At 42.9% G+C, this 19203-nt stretch overlaps 1 protein-coding gene across 1 annotated transcript; it reads right to left on the bottom strand.

Moving 5' to 3' along the window:
* Nucleotides 1–12794: 12794 nt before the first annotated feature.
* LOC132884630 (uncharacterized protein K02A2.6-like) lies at nucleotides 12795–16004 on the bottom strand. Its single transcript, XM_060918471.1, has one exon. It carries the CDS (start codon nucleotides 16002–16004, stop codon nucleotides 12795–12797), a length of 3210 nt encoding a protein of 1069 aa, XP_060774454.1.
* Nucleotides 16005–19203: the final 3199 nt, after the last annotated feature.

The following is a 19203-nucleotide window of genomic DNA, read 5'->3' as shown; positions in this document are numbered from 1 at the left end:
GGTTAGGTCAAGGCTCAGCAACATTATGGGGCAATAAAATGAAGTCAGCTGATGACTTGAATGTCCTGAATGACCAGATTCACATCAATGGATTTTTATTCCCTGATGCCACAGGATAAAATTAGGGCTCAGAGTGTGAAAGAGTGGTTCAGGAAGCATGAGGAATCATTTTCACACGTAAATTGGCCACCACAGAGTCCTGACCTTAACCCCACTGAGAATCTTTGGGATGTGCTGGAAAATACTTTATGCAGTGGTTTGACTCTCCCAATCTCAACACAAGATCTCAGTAAAAAATTAATACAACTCTGGACTAAAATAAATGTTGTGACATTGCATAAGCTTATCAAGACAATGCCACAGCAAATGCATGCTGTAATCAAAGCTAAAGGCGGTCCAACCAAATATTAGAGTGCACAACTTTTTTTTTTGGCAGGGCAGTGTGTGCGTGTGTGCGTGTGTATATATATATATATATATATATATATATATATATATATATATATATATATATATTTTTTTTTTTTTTATTGTTGGGAACCGAGATAAAGACAATATACAGTTGTGCACTGCACATGTACAGTTCTGCTTCAAAGTTTGTGAACCCTTTAGAATTTTCTATATTTCTGCATAAACATGACCTAAAACATCATCAGATTTTCACACAAGTCCTAAAAGTAGATAAAGAGAACCCAGTTAAACAAATGAGAAAAAATATTATACTTGGTCATTTATTTATTGAGGAAAATGATCCAGTATTACATATCTGTGAGTGGCAAAAGTATGTGAACCTCTAGGATTAGCAGTTAATTTGAAGGTGAAATTAGAGTCAGGTGTTTTCAATCAATGGGATGACAATCAGGTGTGAGTGAGCACCCTGTTTTATTTAAAGAAAGCATCCAAGGGGCAGAGGGTGTCCGGTTTGGTGACAAAAGGATCACGTCTCTGCTTTTTGCCGATGATTTCGTCTTCATTCAATCTGTGACTGACAGCATGCACTGGGATTTCACATGTATAGTATAATCAGCTGTGATGTTTGTATGTTTTGGTAAACATGCACAAAGAAGCATTTAAGAAGGGTTATTAAATATTTCAGGGGGTATAAACTCAAAATCACCCCCTATGCACGTGCAGTCAGTGTGTCTTGCCAAAGAAACACATTTCACATGTACTTTTATGCTGAACTATCAAACTTGCTCATATTGTCTTATTTGGCCAGGCTTCAGTGAAAACATAACATTTACACCCATTGATAATAGGTCACACATCCATTTCTGTGCTTCACTTGACACACGAGTGAATAATGTGGAAGGATTCAATCACATTATTGGATTTTCAATTCTCTTTCTGGCAGAAAGAAACTCTTTGTTTTGTTTTTTTTCCCTAAGAAATAATACATGGCATGATATAATTCACTCTCCATGTTGTGCCATGTACCCAAGCTCCGTGCTCTTCCACTGAAATAATACAATAAAACACAGTAATCAGTAACACTTGTTATACCCTAGGCTATGTTTTGGATGGTAACAAAGTGTGTGTGTGTGTGTGTGTGTGTGTGTGTGTGTGTGTGTGTGTGTGTGTGTGTGTACTTGTACTTGCTACATACTGAGGAGCAGAATACATTTTGTTTTTCCCAACAGATTTAGAGATTTAGGACTTTTTTGGGGGGGGGCAAGTGAGGACATTTTGGCTGGTCCTGACTTCTTCAAAGGGCTGAAACGGCTGTTTGAGGGTAAAGACTTAGTTTTAAGGTTCGGGTTATAATTAGGTTTAGGTTACAGTTAGGTTAAGGGTTAGGCGTTTAGTTATGATGGTTAAGGTTAGTGTAAGGGGCAAGGTAATGTATTATGTCAATGAGTGTCCCCACAAAAACAGAAGTACAAGTGTGTGTGTGTGTGTGTGTGTGTGTGTGTGTGTGTGTGTGTGTGTGTGTGTGAAAATTATGAAAACAATTTTCAGACATATAAAAAACTGTATACATTTTTCGCAAGTTACTGTTATATATTGTCTGACAATATTTACAAGCCAAAACTTAATGAAGTTGGGCAGGTCCAGGCCTAAACAAAAAACTTCCTCAGGCTAATACCAACATTCCACATTCACTGGCAATTGCATGCTCTGATTGGCTACTCTACTACTAGGCTATCAGCTCATCTTTGACTTGCAAGTGACGTCAAAGCAAAATAGAAACCCGGATGTCAGCCATGTTGGTGGATATACAAATCAGGGTTCAAGTGACATTCCATACAAAACATAGTCACGCGTGCGTGACTCTCTTTGTTTTTCCACTTCTTTAAGCATTCTTTTAGCTATGCCATATCTTTGTGCTGTATATGGTTGTGGTCACAACAGTACTCATGACCATGGCACATTCTGATTTTTTTAGAATTCCATCCGTGATTCGGAAAGAGGGTGAGGAAACTCTGAGGCTTACTACAGAGAGGAGACGAGGGGATCAGGACACTTCGTCCAATGACCATTTCGTCCAATCGTTAAGACATTTTGTCCAAAGACTTTTTCATATGCACTATCAATTATTTTATATTTCAGGTATTCCGGTGTTCATGAACAAAAGCTCCACAAGAGCACTGCTTCACACCTAAAGTTTTAACATGATCTATCTTGCTTTAAAAATTAATAACTCAGCCAATGGAGCTCACAGCGAAGCCACATTTTATTGGCATCTCCCTCTAAGCCTCCCCTCCTTCGAAAGAGCATGGTCCTGGGTCGGTAGGACCACGCCTCGGCCTGGGATTCACAAACAAAGCCCCCGCGAAAGCACTGTTTGGTGCCTAAAGATTTCATATGATACAGCCGGAAACACAGACATGCAAACAAGCAGCCTGCAATGACAAGGGAGTTAACTCATCCCTGGGTCAGCAAGTGGCACAAGCCGATGTGGTTACCCCCCCCCCCCCCCCCCCAGTACGCTCTTTAGTGTCGAAACGCACGTACTATGGCACTCATTTGCTGTACAAAAATGTGTTTTGCTTCGGTCAAATTCCATTGATAATTCCTCCTTGTTTCAAATAAACAAATACCTCAAATATAAAATAATTGATAGTGTGTATGAAAAAGGCTTTAGATGAAATGTCTTAACTATTGGATGAAATGGTCATTGGACGAAATGACCTGTATTCGTACTCGATGGTCAGTAGAAACATCTTATCTTCAGAAGAATCTGACTTTTTTAAATAATATGGGTCAAAACCACACATATCTATCTTTAGTCGATCATTCAAATCATGGTAATACTGAGAAAATTCTGCATTGTTGTTTACAGACATGCTTTCAACAGCTGCCATCCTAGTTGCTTTGTATATCCACCATCATGGCGGACGCTCATGATGTAGCACATTTTGATCACGTGGTTGCAAGTCATCTATACCATGAGTAGAGAAAAACAAAATGGTGGAGCTGGTTACTGAACCAACAAAGGGCAAAATAAAAACTCTACTCGAAAACAAAACCCGAAAAAAACAAAAACAAAAAAGCAACCAAATATGGAATAAAATTGTTTGATGGCAGGAATACAATTGTTTGATGGCAAGAACAAATCTTTTTTTTTATATTATGTTTCAAGAATTATTATTATAACTTTTTCACAAATTGCTACTGTCATTTTGCCAGTTTGTTCACATTCTAAGTGGAAATTATTTTGTCTGACGTTTTGTATAAAGTTTTTATTTATTGAATTTGAAAAATAAATAAAATAAAAATACTCTGTTTCTCAAAATCCAGTGAACAAAGATATAATAAAACAGTTATTCCACTCAATCTCGTCATACATGGCTTATAGCCAACTCGGCGCTATGCTATCAGTCCATGTATGACTTGATTTCATGGAATAACTATTAAGTATGTACTGTGTGTAACTGCAGTCCTGTGAACACTGGTTACCATCTAGGAACATGAGAAAGCACCTGGATACCTTTACTAAGTGAAAATATGGCATAAATGCTGTTGTCATACACAACCTTCTTGCAAAGTTCCTGACAGACTGATACTGGTTCAGAATGACAGTGCACACTGGGAGTTATTGAGTGTTCATAGAACCACAGTTGCATTTCACCCCTTATAACCATGATGGATGGTGAGAATCATATATAAGACGGGAAAGGTGTTCAAAGATAGCCACTGTACTCATGCCACTTGGATGTGCAATATCAACCTTGTAGAACCTGGAGAATGTGGAGACTTCCTGGAGTGGCACAAGTCTAAGTATTGCTCATAAGGAGGAGACAATCCTTGTGGTATGTGACAGTATTTTCTGGACATCTATAATGATAGCCATCACCCTGGGGCCAATCTGTGTTCAGAAAGGGGTGCTTTTTGTGCATTCTCTCTGTGACAGTTCCAAATGACTCCAGAAAGTATGAAAAAAACATGAAGAAAAGAAAGGAAAGGAATCTATCTTGGTGTATCATAGGCTTTCGAGGACAGGTTACCTATACATCTGACCATTGTCACAAGCTGTTCCATGTCTCAATGTCAATAATAAGCTCTGGTTCACATACCAAGAAGTCAAGCACAATTCATATAAAAATATCACAAAAGAAATTAGTGAGAATCCAGCTGCTACATAATTTCATTGTTCTCATAAATGCAATTTCCAAAATGGCATACTGGGCAAATGAAGATGGCAGGAGATGAGAAAAAGCAGGAACCTGGAAGTCTGTCCTTTTAATGATTACGGCTTTTTTTTTTTTTTGTCCCACAAGCTTCATACCTGACCACAAGCTCCCACCTGCATTGTAGTAGAAATCATCCCAAACCCACAACTTTTTTTGTTGAGTCTCATGGGATCCCAGTCCTGATGCTCATCTCTATGCTGAATAGATGAGATATCTGTTTTAATCTTTAAAGGGGACATATTATGAAAAGCACTTATTCCATGCTTGTATTTAGGTATCTCGAGCCTACCAACCTACAAACTCTGAAATCAGACGACCCAGTCAGTTTCTTTTCAGCAACAGGTATGTCAAAAGGAGAGCTCATTAGAATTATGATGCCCCCTCTCATAGCTTGAGAATTGCCTTTTCAAATGAATATGTGCAGTATCTCGCCCACAACAGAGTAAACGGGGTGAGGTATTGTAATCAGTGCAGGTTGTTTGTTTGTGTGTCTGTTTGTTAACAATCTAGCTTCTTGACGGTTGCACAGATTGACTTCAATTTTTCAGGGTAGGTGGGCAATGGGCAATAAAACGATTACCTGATTAAATTTTGGGGGTAATCCGGTCAAGGTCACTGGAAAGGTCAACTTTTCGGTCAAAATAACATATTTTCCATTATAACTCAAAAATGGTTGCTGATAGACAGATGTTTACTATTACGAGCATATAGAAACTCCCATATGGCCTTTAATTTGGCACCATTATATTTGACCTTAAGTCACCCTGAAAGATCAAACTCAAGGTTATGGATTTTCAGAAGGCTATAACTTGAAAACGGTTGATGGTACACAGTAAAAATCATAGTGTCAATTTTACTCTTTAAGAGTTGAATTTAACTCTCTGTCAGATAACATTTGGCCCCACTCAAAATCAGTGTAAAATTTACTCTATAGCCAGTGTAAGATTTTTAGAGTTAATTTTACTCTATTTTGTGTCAAAATTAACAATGAGGTGTGTAAAAATATTTAACACTTTAGATAGTGTAAGATTTTCAGAGTTAATCTGACTCTATATTGTATTTTTGCGGGGAATCATCACCCTGGGGTGGCACGGTGGTGTAGTGGTTAGCGCTGTCGCCTCACAGCAAGAAGGTCCTGGGTTCGAGCCCCGGGGCCGGCGAGGGCCTTTCTGTGTGGAGTTTGCATGTTCTCCCCGTGTCCACGTGGGTTTCCTCCGGGTGCTCCGGTTTCCCCCACAGTCCAAAGACGTGCAGGTTAGGTTAACTGGTGACTCTAAATTGACCGTAGGTGTGAATGTGAGTGTGAATGGTTGTCTGTGTCTATGTGTCAGCCCTGTGATGACCTGGCGACTTGTCCAGGGTGTACCCCGCCTTTCACCCGTAGTCAGCTGGGAAAGGCTCCAGCTTGCCTGCGACCCTGTAGAACAGGATAAAGCGGCTAGAGATAATGAGATGAGATCATCACCCTGCAGAGTAGATTTTGTCGTTGTGTGCAAGTGGGAATTAACTCTCACTTTTGACACTACCATTTAGACGATTTTACTCTGCATAGTGTTATAACTACTCTATCCAGAGGAAAATAGGTTTACACTGCAATATTGACACTCCATTTTTTACTGTGTAGACAGATATTTACCATTATCAACTTATGGGAAGTGCCATATGGACTTTCATTTGTCACCATGATCTTTGACCTTGAGTAACCTTGAAAGATCAAACTCAAGGTCATGGGTTTTCAAAGGGCTATAACTTTAAAATGGCTCATGATAGCCAGATGTTTACCATTATCAACACATAAAGTCCCATATGGGCTTTCATTTGGCACCATGATCTTTGACCTTGAATGATCTTGAAAGGTCAAACTGAAGGTCATAGGTTTTCAAAGAGCTATAACTTTACACTGATTGACTTCAACTTTTCAGGGTAGGTGGGCAATGGTCCATAGATTACCTGATTAAATTTTGGGAGTGAACCCGTCATGGTCAAGGTCACTGGAAAAGTCAAAATCTTTATTATTATTATTATTATTATTATTATTATTATTATTATTATTATTATTAGCAATAACTTTCTTTAAATTCATCATTTTGACTTCATACCAAAACTAAAATGTGCATCTTTCAATTCTGCTTCCAACCATATGCTGCATGATGGGGTAGCTTGGACAGTCTCTGTAGCAGTTGGGGGTTGAAGGTCAGGGGCATCAAGCTCATCAGTCAAAATAGCATATTTTCCATTATAACTCAAAAATGGTTGCCAATAGACAGATTTTTACTATTGCGAGCATATAGGAACTCCCATATGGCCTTTAATTTGGCACCATGATATTTGACCTTGACTGATCTTGAAAGGTCAAACTCAAGTTCATGGGTTTTCATAGGACTATAACCTGACAGCTAATGATTGAGAAATATTATCATTATCAACATATAGGTAGAAAATAAGTGCTGCTGGGCGATGTTTGTTTTGCCTGGCAGCACTTGTCCTGAAGAATGTGCTACAGTGAACTGGCCTAGTGGTTAGCGTGTCTGCCTCTCGACTGGGATATCACAAGTTCTACTTGTAGTCGGGTCATGCCAAAGACAATCATAAAAATGGGACCTACTGCCATCTGGCGGGGCACACCACAATACAGATGTGAGTAGGGAGTCAAACTCTTGTGGTTACCAGAGGACTAGCCCCCCCACTGTAACCCTAGCTATGTAATAGGAAAGAGGCTGAGGACTATGGAAACGGAAATCAGTGCCACCTAATGTGCCTTAAGGGCCTGGTTAGAACTGGGACAGAGGCTGCCTGGGAAGATCAGGTCCTGGCACAAGATGGACTTTGACTTTTGCTTAGACAAGGTGAGAAGGGTGATATGCTTCTTTATCTTTGTGGTATTTTGACCAAAGCACATCACAGACATTTCATTAAGACCTCAGGGAACTGCGTCAACTTGTGGAAAGGAATATCATATGTCACCTTTTAAGTGAAATGACTAAATGCATACTTCTCTGTCAATTCATTTTTAAACATTCTCTTTTAATTTTTCATGCCATCATTTCACTTATCAGACAAGAAAGGGAAAATTAAATGAAAAGGAAAGTCAGTGACAACTTTCCTTTCTGACCTCTCGAGCACTCAGTAGTCCAGTGAACTGACTTCACCTGCAATTGAAGGTGACTGAGTAAGCTTCAATTATGGATCTTTCATAGAAGCTGTGCTGGTTCATGTTTAGAAAATTCATTGAGCTACAGACAGTTTTTGTGTTTGTTTTTCTCCACACATTGATCAGTTCTTCTACAGTAGACTATAATCCACCAGTTGACAATTTAATAATACTGGCTGGCTTTGAGTGACCTATCTGATATATTCCATTCAGCTAGCATGATACTGAATGAGTTGAAGATGAGTTGAATGGGATATATTTGATATACCATGAAAAAAGCCATTATTATTATTATGATTATTATTATTATACATGCACATTCAATGGAACAATTATAGATTTTACAAAAAGTTAAGAGCAGGGGGGTTACGTACCAATACCCAGTGTTAATTCTGATCTAATGTAGTTCAATGTTCTATCAATCCAATGTGCATGTAAAAAGTCAAAGTTCTAAAAAACAAACAAAAAAAAAGGTCCAGCTCCAAAAACTCCTGTTTTTCTCTTGTAAATATGCATGGAGAATATCTAATGAAGTTTAGGTAGCCTTTTGGGTGTTCAACACATCTTTCTCTTTCAAAATTCTCTCAAAACCTCATCTCATCTCATTATCTCTAGCTGCTTTATCCTTCTACAGGGTCGCAGGCAAGCTGGAGCCTATCCCAGCTGACTATGGGTGAAAGGCAGGGTACACCTGGACAAGTCACCAGGTTATCACAGGGCTGACACATAGACACAGACAACCATTCACATTCATACCTACGGTCAATTTAGAGTCACCAGTTAACCTAACCTGCATGTGTTTGGACTGTGGGGGAAACCGGAGCATCCGGAGGAAACCCACGCGGACACAGCGAGAACATGTAAACTCCGCACAGAAAGGCCCTCACCGGCCACGGGGCTCGAACCCGGACCTTCTTGCTGTGAGGCGACAGCGCTAACCACTACACCACCGTGCCGCCCTCTCTCAAAATCTTTTGTTTTTAACGAAGCAATCCTGACAGCCATGTTTGTTTACACATTGTCAGTTGCTCACAGGAGTTTTACGTCTCTGATGTGACTCTTTTCCAGTTTTTCGATATCCATTGGTATGTTTTTCTCTTGTAAATATGTGTGAAGAATATCTAATGAAGTTCTGGGAGTCTTTCGGGTGTTCAACACGTCTTTCTCTTTCCCAATGAACAAAGAAATGCTTTTGCGCATGCACAACAGAAAACTCTCATTGAATATCCACATCAACTCTGATGTGTGTAGTCATGTTGTCTTGACAACCATGCAATATTGTAAAACATATTCAATGCTCATTCTCCATTAGGTAGAGTGACATAATACATGTACAATAAGCAAGATGCTAACAATATTGCATGCTATCAAGCCAAATGAATGAAACCTGCTAGAAGGGAATAGAATACATGTTTTTATTCCATGGAAAAAGTATGTAAAATAATCCTTGATATATTGACTATGATCTACAGCATATCCCTTTTGCTTTCAATTTGTTTGGAGAGTAGATCATCTGTATCTCATCACATCTCTACTTCTCATCATAACTCATCTCTGCCATAATAGTCCTATCACAATCTCATTCAGTTCATGTAGACTTGATTAATAGATCATGACAAATTGTTCAAAGATAGATGAACTTTTGAAAGACTTTTGAAATCTTGTTGAAAATAAGTTGATAGGCTGCTTCTGGACAGATATGGTACCACATGTAGAGTTTCTACACTGGACTATCCAAATACAGTGTCACACAGTAATTTGTTCAAAAGCCATTTCAAAAGTCTTGCCATTTCAGTAATTTTGACAAACAAGGAAGAACAAGAAGGACCATGATCTATCACAACAGTAATCTCATCTCTCATCTCATTATCTGTAGCCGCTTTATCCTGTTCTACAGGGTCGCAGGCAAGCTGGAGCCTATCCCAGCTGACTACGGGCGAGAGGCGGGGTACACCCTGGACAAGTCGCCAGGTCATCACAGGGCTGACAACAGTAATAATACAACTGAAATGAAAATCAACATGTTCTCCCCTTTCTGTAGTCATCAGTTTGTTTTTCTGAGTCTTGGACTGAGAACATTCCAGCCTCTTAATATTATTTTATGGACTTCCTTGAGGTTCTTATATATTACCACACTTTCAACCATTGAAAGTTCACAAGGACATCCAATTACTGAGTGACATATTATGGCATTAGTAAGGTTTATGAACTGAGCAATAAGTGAGATAGATGTTGTATTAGTAGTCAGTATTCAAAAAAGGTATCTCGCTACAACAATGATTTGTATGGAAACAAATCTTGGCAAATATAGCAATGCTATTTCACCACTATGTGACATAACACAGTAAGGCAATGATTGCTTTCTTAAATGTTTGTACTTAGAAGTCTGTAGAAGCATCAGTATCTTCTGAAAGACTGTGTTGTTGTCAGTGACATATAAATACTCAGTGTAGTCCTTTATGAAAGAGGAACCTGGTAGGAAACTGATTTTACTGTCAAAGATCAAAAGTAAAGTCCATCCATCCATCATCTGTCATCTACTTATCCTATACAGGGTCGCAGGGAAACTGGAGCCTATCACAGCTGACTATGGGCGAGAGGTGGGGTACACCCTGGACAAGTCTCCAGATCATTGCACGGCTGATACACAAAGACAAACAACCATTCGCACTCACGGTCAATTTCGAGCCACCAATTAGCCTAACCTGCATGTCTTTGAACTGTGGGGGAAACCAGAGCACCTGGAGGAAACCCACACAGGCATGGGGAAAACATTCAAACTCCACACAGAAAGGCCCCTGTTGGCCACTGGGCTCAAACCCAGAACCTTCTTGTCATGAGGTGACGGTGCTAACCACTACACCACCATGCCGCCCCCAAAGTAAAGTCTTCCTTTTTTAGTGTTCTGCCTGATGTCAGGTTCACTCTGATGACATCAGCCATCAAAGTTTCCAGGGAAGAATTACAGTAGTGGTTTTCCATTGCCTTCTACTGGATTATTATAGAGGTTTTCTCCTCTCAACCATTCACACCTTTGGACAATTTAGAGTAGCCAGGTAACCTAACCTGCAAGTCTTTGGACTGTGGGGGAAATCAGAGCACCCAGAGGAAACCCACACAGACATGGGGAGAACATGCAAATGCCACACAGAAAGGCCCCTGTCAGCGACTGAGCTTGAACCCAGAAACTTCTTGCTGTGAAGCAACACTGCTAACCACTACACCACCGTGCTGCCCTAAGTAGAGTCTAAATATAGAAAGAAAGAAAAATAAATAAATAAATAGTAACAAACCAAGACAGGTCTATCAATGGTGAGTTAATCATCATCTTACTGGTGAATATTTGATTGAATACAACTATACCAAAATTAATTCCATCCTCTCAGAACACTACTATTGTATGGAACTACAACATCTAATTAATATACAAAGAGATTCTGCCCCACCCCCATGTTTCCAGGCATCATTATTATTATTATTATTATTATTATTATTATTATTATTATTATTATTATTATGTTTGGGTTTTTTTATTAAATGTGATATGTGAATCTGTTCTGGGTAGCACTTTAATGAGCAGAGTTTAGTGTCACAAGGGTTAAACAAAAAAACAAGTGAGAAATCCTTCACAGGATTCTCTTCAGCTTGCCAAAAATGGTAGAGAACGTCACACAAGTTCAACCATGTAGATTTAATAAGCCATTAAAAAGGTTTATTTATAGGGCACCAGCAGGGCAAGGCCAAATAAACAACATCAGGAGTGTGGTCTCAGGATAGGAAAAAAAATACATGAAGCAATTTTTATTTAACCTGAAATGATCATGTCTTACAATTTGCTTCATGATTTAGGAATTATCCATGATTTAACTGGAAAAAAAAGATATACTCCCAGAGCTTCACAGTTTATTAATTTAAAAAAAGAAAACAAATCAGACCTGGTGACTTGTCCAGGGTGTACCCCGCCTTTTGCCCATAGTCAGCTGGGATAGGCTCCAGCTTGCCTGCAACCCTGTAGAAGGATAAAGCGGCTAGAGATAATGAGATGAGATGAAAGAAAAAAATCCGATTTTGTTATATTTTATTTACATTCACCAGTCACTTTAATAGGGGCTTGTTCTTGATTCTAAGATTCCTGTTCTTGGCTGGCAGGAGTGGGACCCTATGTGGTCAATTGCTTTTGCATGCTGAGATGCTTTTCTGCTCACCACAGTTATAAAGAGTTGCTATGAGTTGCTGTCGCTCACTCTTTTTTGTTTTTTGTTAGGTTTTTTTTTCACACCGCTCTGTGTAAACTCTAGAGACTGTTGTGTGTAAAAATCACAAGAGATCAGCAGTATCTGAAATACTCAAACCAGCAGTCCATCTGGCTCAAACCAACACCCATGCCACAGTGAAAGTCACACTTTCAGGCCCACTTTACACGGGGACGGTCTGAAACAAAAACGTAAAAGTCCGTTTTCGTTCTCACTTTTTTCCGCGTCTACACGACCGTTTTCAAGGAGGAAATCTTGTTTGTGTGTATATGTAAATGTAAATAAAGACAATTGCAACGGGAGCATGTGTATCGTGCCTATGTATTATAACTCTGCCCGTAGCTCCGGGCGGACCGTGTCACTGGCACCACGGGGGGGGTGTTTTCCCAAACGTCAACATTAACTTAAACAATCCCATAACATCTCCCCTTTTTTAGATAAAAACTTTTGCCTTCTTTTTTCTCCCCCCCTCTTTTTTTTTTTTTTTTTGTAATCAGCAAAATTAGTGAACTGGTCCCAATGAGGTGCTGACTAAAAACAATGAAAAAAAATAAATAAATAAATAAAAAATAAACATTAATAGAGGCAAACTACTAATGGTAAACAAAACAGGTTCACAAGTTCAGTCTGCTTGGCGTTCTGACCAGTCTGCCACTGGATGTCCTGTGCTCTGGCACAGGAGGTGGATGGTTCAGCGGCTGGTGCAGGTCAGTCTCGCTGTGTGCAGAAATCACCCGAGGGCTGGTTCAGGGCACTTCACCGGAGTGGCCTGACGGGAGTGACTTCCTGGACCCCCGTGACACCACCAGTGTTGTGATCCGTCATGTCAGGTTGTCGGTTAACGGATGGGCTGCTGTGCTGCATATGCTGTTGCCCAGGAGCAGGGCTGGTCACTACTCTTTCTGCTGGCCGCAGGTCCACACGGTTGCGCCGGTAAAGGGTCCCCTCGACGTCCATGAGGTATGACCTGGGACCGACTAGTTGCAGGCAAACTCCCCGCCTCCATTTACCGGTCCTGTCTCCAGGCAGGGGCTTCATCCTTATGTCCTCGCCAATACACAGCTCAGGAAGGTCCCTGGCCGCCCTGTCGTACCAGAACTTGGCTGTCTGGTGTTTTGTCCTCAGCTGCTCTGGAACTCCAGTGACCACCCTTGGCCCAAGAAGTGTGTCAGTGACAGGTAGTGGGGTTCTTAGTCTTCGAGACATCAGTCTCTGTGCTGGACTACTATGCATGCCCTCTGTTGGTGTGTTCCTCCACTGAAAGATGGCCAACCATAGGTCACCACCCGCACTAGCTGCCTTCTTGCACAAGTTTTTTACAATCTTCACAGCTGACTCGGCTTTGCCATTAGATTTCGGGTGCCTTGGTGAAGACTTGACATGGTCAAAGTCCCATTCTCTTGCAAACCTCCTAAATGTCTCACAATCAAACTGAGGACCGCAGTCTGTTATCACTCGATCAGGCTGTCCGTGTCGAGCAAACTGTGCCTTGCATCTCCGCACTGTGGTTTCAGATGAGAGGTCTGGGAGCAGTTCAATCTCCCAGAAGTCTGAGTAGTGGTCAACCATGAGCAAGAAGTCTTTGCCTGCTTGTTTGAATAAGTCCATGCTGAGGATCTGCCATGGCCATGTTGGAAGTGCATGCGACATCATCGTCTCTTTCTGTTGCTCGTGTGCATATTCATTACATGCTGAGCACTGGCTGACATGGTCTTTGATCTCACCTTGCATGTTGGGCCAATACAGTGTCTCCTTTGCCTGCCTGTAACAGGCATCTCCACCCACATGGCTGGCTTGTATGCGCGTCAACATTTCTGCACGCAATGATTTTGGGATGATCACCCGCTGGCTCCGGAAAAGTACTCCATCCTGCACGCTGATCTCGTCCCTGAACGTCCAGTATTCTCTGATGGTCAGTGGCGTGTCCTCCCTCAGCTCTGGCCATCCCTGTAGCACTGCCGCTGTCAACAATTGCAGGGTTTCGTCCGCAGCAGTGTGTTGTCTGATCTGAGTCAGGCGCCGGTTGGTGACATTCAAATAGCCTGCCTGGTTGATATGTTGTGCATCATCCTGCACCCTCTGCAGGCTGCAGACCGTGTGTCTATTGTACTCTGTGTCTGTCCCCTGTGGTGAGGCCGTGGCTCTGCTTAATGTGTCACTAATATGCATATCTGGCCCTGGCTTGTACACAACCCTGAGGTTGTAGTTCTGGAGTGAGAGCAGCATGCTCTGGAGCCGCTTGGGCGCAGTAAGGAGGGGCTTACTGAAGATGGCAATGAGTGGCTTATGATCGGTTTCTGCCGTGATCTCCCCACGGCCATACAGGTAATAATGGAAGCGCTGGCATGCAAAGACGATACTCAGGCACTCCTTTTCGATTTGTGTGTAATTTTGTTCCGCTTGAGTCAGTGCTCTTGACGCATACCCCACTGGCAGGCCTTCCTGGAACAGACAGCAGCCAAGGCCCTTTTGGCTCGCATCACTCTGTATGGTCACTGGCTTGGCCATGTCATAGTACTTGAGGATTGGAGCTGTGGTGATGAGGTGCTTGATCTCCTCAACTGCAGCATCGTGCTTGGGTAGCCAATGCCATGGGACGTCTTTGTCCAACAGCCTCCGTAGGGGCTCGCATATCTCAGAGAGCCGTGGCATGAACCTCGCCAGGTATGTAACGAAGCCTATGAATCGCTGGACCCCCTTGGCATCTGTGGGGTGTGGCATCTGCTGAACTGCCCTGATTTTCTCTGGATCCGCTCTGAGCCCGTCTGCCGATAGAATGTGCCCATGGAACCTGACTTCTCTGACTCTGAACTGCAATTTCTTTAGACTCAGCCGCAGCTTGACCTCCCTGCACCTCTCCATGAGTGCTATTAGCTTTGCATCATGGTCCTGTATGGCCTCTTCATCCGACTCTCCACAGCCGACGATGAGTATGTCGTCTGCGATTGGCTCCACCCCGCTGAGCCCCGATAGTAGCTCGTGCTGCTTTAGCTGGTATATTTCTGGGGCCACTGACACTCCAAATGGCAGTTTTAACCAGCGTTTCCTGCCCCAGGGTGTCCAGAAAGTGGTTGTGTAGCTGCTTTCTTCATCCAGTCTACACTGCAAAAAAGCGTCACGTGCATCTACAAGGGTGAAAATGCGAGCCTTGGGCAGTTTGTGTAGCACATCCTTGAGTGTCGGCATTATATAATGCGACCTCTTCAACGCAGCATTTAGTGCCTTGGGGTCTATGCATATCCTCAGCTTCTCTGGCTGTCTGACAATTACCATGTTGCTAATCCACTCTGTTGGATCTGACACAGAGACCAGGTGACCCTCTCTTTCATACTTGTCCAACTGTTCCTTGAACGCATCCTTTAGCGCCACTGGCACGTTGCGTGGGGAAGCCTGCACCGGAGGTACATTTTTGTCTAGCTCAAAATGAACCTCCCCTGGGAGTGATTCAACTGGGCCATTGAACACGTCGTTGTAAGTCTGCACGAAGTGCTGTCTGGTTAGTGGCACTGGGCTGCTATGCCCTACCACTAGGAGCTCCTCTGGGATGGTGAACTGCACCAACCCGAGTCGCTCGCAGGTGTCACCCGACAGCAGCGGCCTTTGCCTGCTCTTTACTATCTCGAATGTCAGCTCATGGGCTTTCCCTTTCACTACACTCTCCGTTTTGAAAATGCCATAAGAGCGAATTGATTGGCCAGAGTACAGAACCAACCTGGTTTGGCTGGGCAGTAGTTTCGTCCCGGGCGCCAGCCTCCTCATGTCTGCTAAGCTCATCACATTGCATGTCGCGCCCGTGTCCAGCTGGCATCTTTGAAACACTCCGTTCATCTTGATATTGGCAAACCATTTTTTTCCACATCCTTGAACTGCACCTGAGCTCTTCACCATGTATATGTGAGCCTCATCATCCTCTGCATCTTCAGTGTCTGCCACATTGAGCCGTCGAGTGTTTTGTTCTTTCCTCATGCACACTTTTGCAAAGTGATTTGCTGTTCCACAATTGCGACAGTTTTTTCCATATACTGGGCAGAACTTTGATCCCCGCTTGTGTGCACCTCCACAAAATCTGCAAGCAGTATTGTCATTTGCACGCATTACTTGCTGTTGAGGCCTATCAGAGCGTTCCTGCCTGGTTTGGACTCATGGCCGACGGCCATCTGTTGCATTGACTGCCTCCACTGGTCTCTCCTGTGTCATTGCCTTCATTCTCAAATCAGTCATCTCTGCCGCCCGACATATCTCTATTGCTGAGGTCAGGGTGAGGTCTCTCTCTCTTAGCAGGTGGCGGCGCACACTCTCATCGCACACACCTAGGACCACTCTGTCTCTTATTAATTCATCCCTAAGCTGTCCGTACTCACAGGAGCCCGTCTTTTCCCTCAGCCTTGTCACGAACGCATCGATGGGCTCCCCTTCGTCTTGCTTACAGTTGCCAAAAACATATCTCTCAAATATGACGTTTTTAGCAGGCTTGAAATAAGTTTCAAGAGCATTGAGAATGGCATCCACATCCTTTCCTTGTTCGGCTGTAAGTCCCAAATTATGTTTGTATATGTGTCGACACTCGCTGCCCATCAGTCTCCGCAAGGTTGCTGCTTGTACCTCCTTCTCTTTCTCTTTCAATCCGGCAGCAAGCATGTAGTCTTCAAATTCAGCTCTGAAGTCATCCCAGTTGCTTGCAAGGTCTCCTGTCATCTTCATCTCTCCCGGTGGTGGTATCCCAGACGCCATGGTGAGTAGTTGTTAGCTTAGCCCGCTGCTAACAGTGACTCTTCAACACGTCTTCAACTTCTGCTCCGATCACTATTTTCGTCTGATATACTCTGTGTAAGTATCTGTGTAACTATCCAGTATAGGTTCTAGGTACTTCTGACACCATGTTTGTGTGTATATGTAAATGTAAATAAAGACAATTGCAACGGGAGCATGTGTATCGTGCCTATGTATTATAACTCTGCCCGTAGCTCCGGGCGGACCGTGCCACTGGCACCACAAGGGGGGGGTGTTTTCCCAAACGTCAACATTAACTTAAACAATCCCATAACAAATCTGCGTGTATACGGTGATGCATAAATGTCTCATCTCATCTCATTATCTCTAGCCGCTTTATCCTTCTACAGGGTCGCAGGCAAGCTGGAGCCTATCCCAGCTGACTATGGGCGAAAGGCGGGGTACACCCTGGACAAGTCGCCAGGTCATCACAGGGCTGACACATAGACACAGGCAACCATTCACACTCACATTCACACCTACGGTCAATTTAGAGTCACCAGTTAACCTAACCTGCATGTCTTTGGACTGTGGGGGAAACCGGAGCACCCGGAGGAAACCCACGCGGACACGGGGAGAACATGCAAACTCCGCACAGAAAGGCCCTCGCCGGGCCCGGGGCTCGAACCCAGGACCTTCTTGCTGTGAGGCGACAGCGCTAACCACTACACCACCGTGCCGCCCACGCATAAATGTGTGGAATTCAATTGGATGTTGTAATAGAGTGTGCCGAGCGGATGGAGTAGTCAGTCAGAATGATGAGCAAAACAAGGAAAATTCTTGTACAAAAATAGTTTTCTTTTTATTCTTAAGCCGGCAGTTAACACAAACAGGACAAACAAACAAAAAAAACACTGATGACAAAACCAACCAAAAAAAAAAATTCTGGGACAAAATGCCCACGCAAGCTAGGCTACTCTGGCATTACTCACACAGAGCTCAAGGTCATGCGTCCTCTCCCTGCCGAGGCCATCCCCTGAATGAACAGTGCAGCGCATATTAAGACTACATCACAGTCACATCACATCACATCACATTATCTCTAGCCGCTTTATCCTTCTACAGGGTCGCAGGCAAGCTGGAGCCTATCCCAGCTGACTACGGGCGAAAGGCGGGGTACACCCTGGACAAGTCACCAGGTCATCACAGGGCTGACACATAGACATAGACAACCATTCACACTCACATTCACACCTACGGTCAATTTAGAGTCACCAGTTAACCTAACCTGCATGTCTTTGGACTGTGGGGGAAACCGGAGCACCCGGAGGAAACCCACGCGGACACGGGGAGAACATGCAAACTCCACACAGAAAGGCCCTCGCCGGCCCCGGGGCTCGAACCCAGGACCTTCTTGCTGTGAGGCAACAGCGCTAACCACTACACCACCGTGCCGCCCCACATCACAGTCTTAACACAATTAAAATCAATCAACACATCTAGACAGATTTTAACAGTTCTAAACATTTTCACTGCATGCATTACACTCCTACAACAATGTGCAGACCTTAAATATTACAACAAACACTTACGTAAGATTTTTAGACCATTTCTCTCCGCTCTAATGAGCTGCTTTCCCACGCATCGCGGAAGAAACCTTGAAAAGCGCTTTCAGACCTGCATTCTGGTTTGGTCCCGCACCCGGAAGACTACAGCAGGTAAATGGCTACAAACATTTCTGGCTGATGTTAGATAAACTCTAGCAGAAAAGGATTCAGATGTTAAACGTGCGCACTTAATGAATCTTTACACGCTATTGTTTATAGTGAAAACTAATAAATGCTTGCGCTGTTTAAACCTGTGTCGCGTCTTTTACTATGAACACATGTACCAAACATTTCAGGTTTACATATCTAAAAGTTGTAACAAATGTACCCGTAACAAAACATACTTGTAAAGCCCCCATTACCAAACCCACAGCAAACATACAACACAGATTGTATTTGGAATGTCTTTGCAACTGTGGTTTAGTCCATTGCACTTGACCATTGAAACATGACCAGCGGGAGGAACCGCTGTTTAGTGACAGACGCATTGCGCTCTGTCACAGATGTGCATGCCAGGCGGCTAGGTGGTGCTGTGAAAGACCTCCGCTATGTCTGCACGCATGCGCAACGTCTTCCGTCTTGTCTGATCTGCACATCTGTGCCGTGAAAACTTTGACTACTCTGGCTATGGTAAGTAAGAAAGTAAGTAAAAAAGTAAGAGCATATAAGTCTGTAATATAAGCATATAAGATCCCGGGCTGGCATGTACAGTATATGACATATGTATGACGTAAACGCGTACTATACTACCCGCCTCTGTTCATTAATGGTATATGTGCAGATTCGGTATAGATGTTCGAAGGACTCCTGGATGTTTATTAAAGCTGCCAGAGCAGCTTGAAGGTCCG

Source organism: Neoarius graeffei, chromosome 4, assembly GCF_027579695.1.
Source record: "Neoarius graeffei isolate fNeoGra1 chromosome 4, fNeoGra1.pri, whole genome shotgun sequence".
Classification (NCBI taxonomy): Eukaryota; Metazoa; Chordata; class Actinopteri; order Siluriformes; family Ariidae; genus Neoarius; species Neoarius graeffei.
Note: the sequence above shows the minus strand (reverse complement) of the source record. Positions and strands in the feature narration are given on the sequence as shown.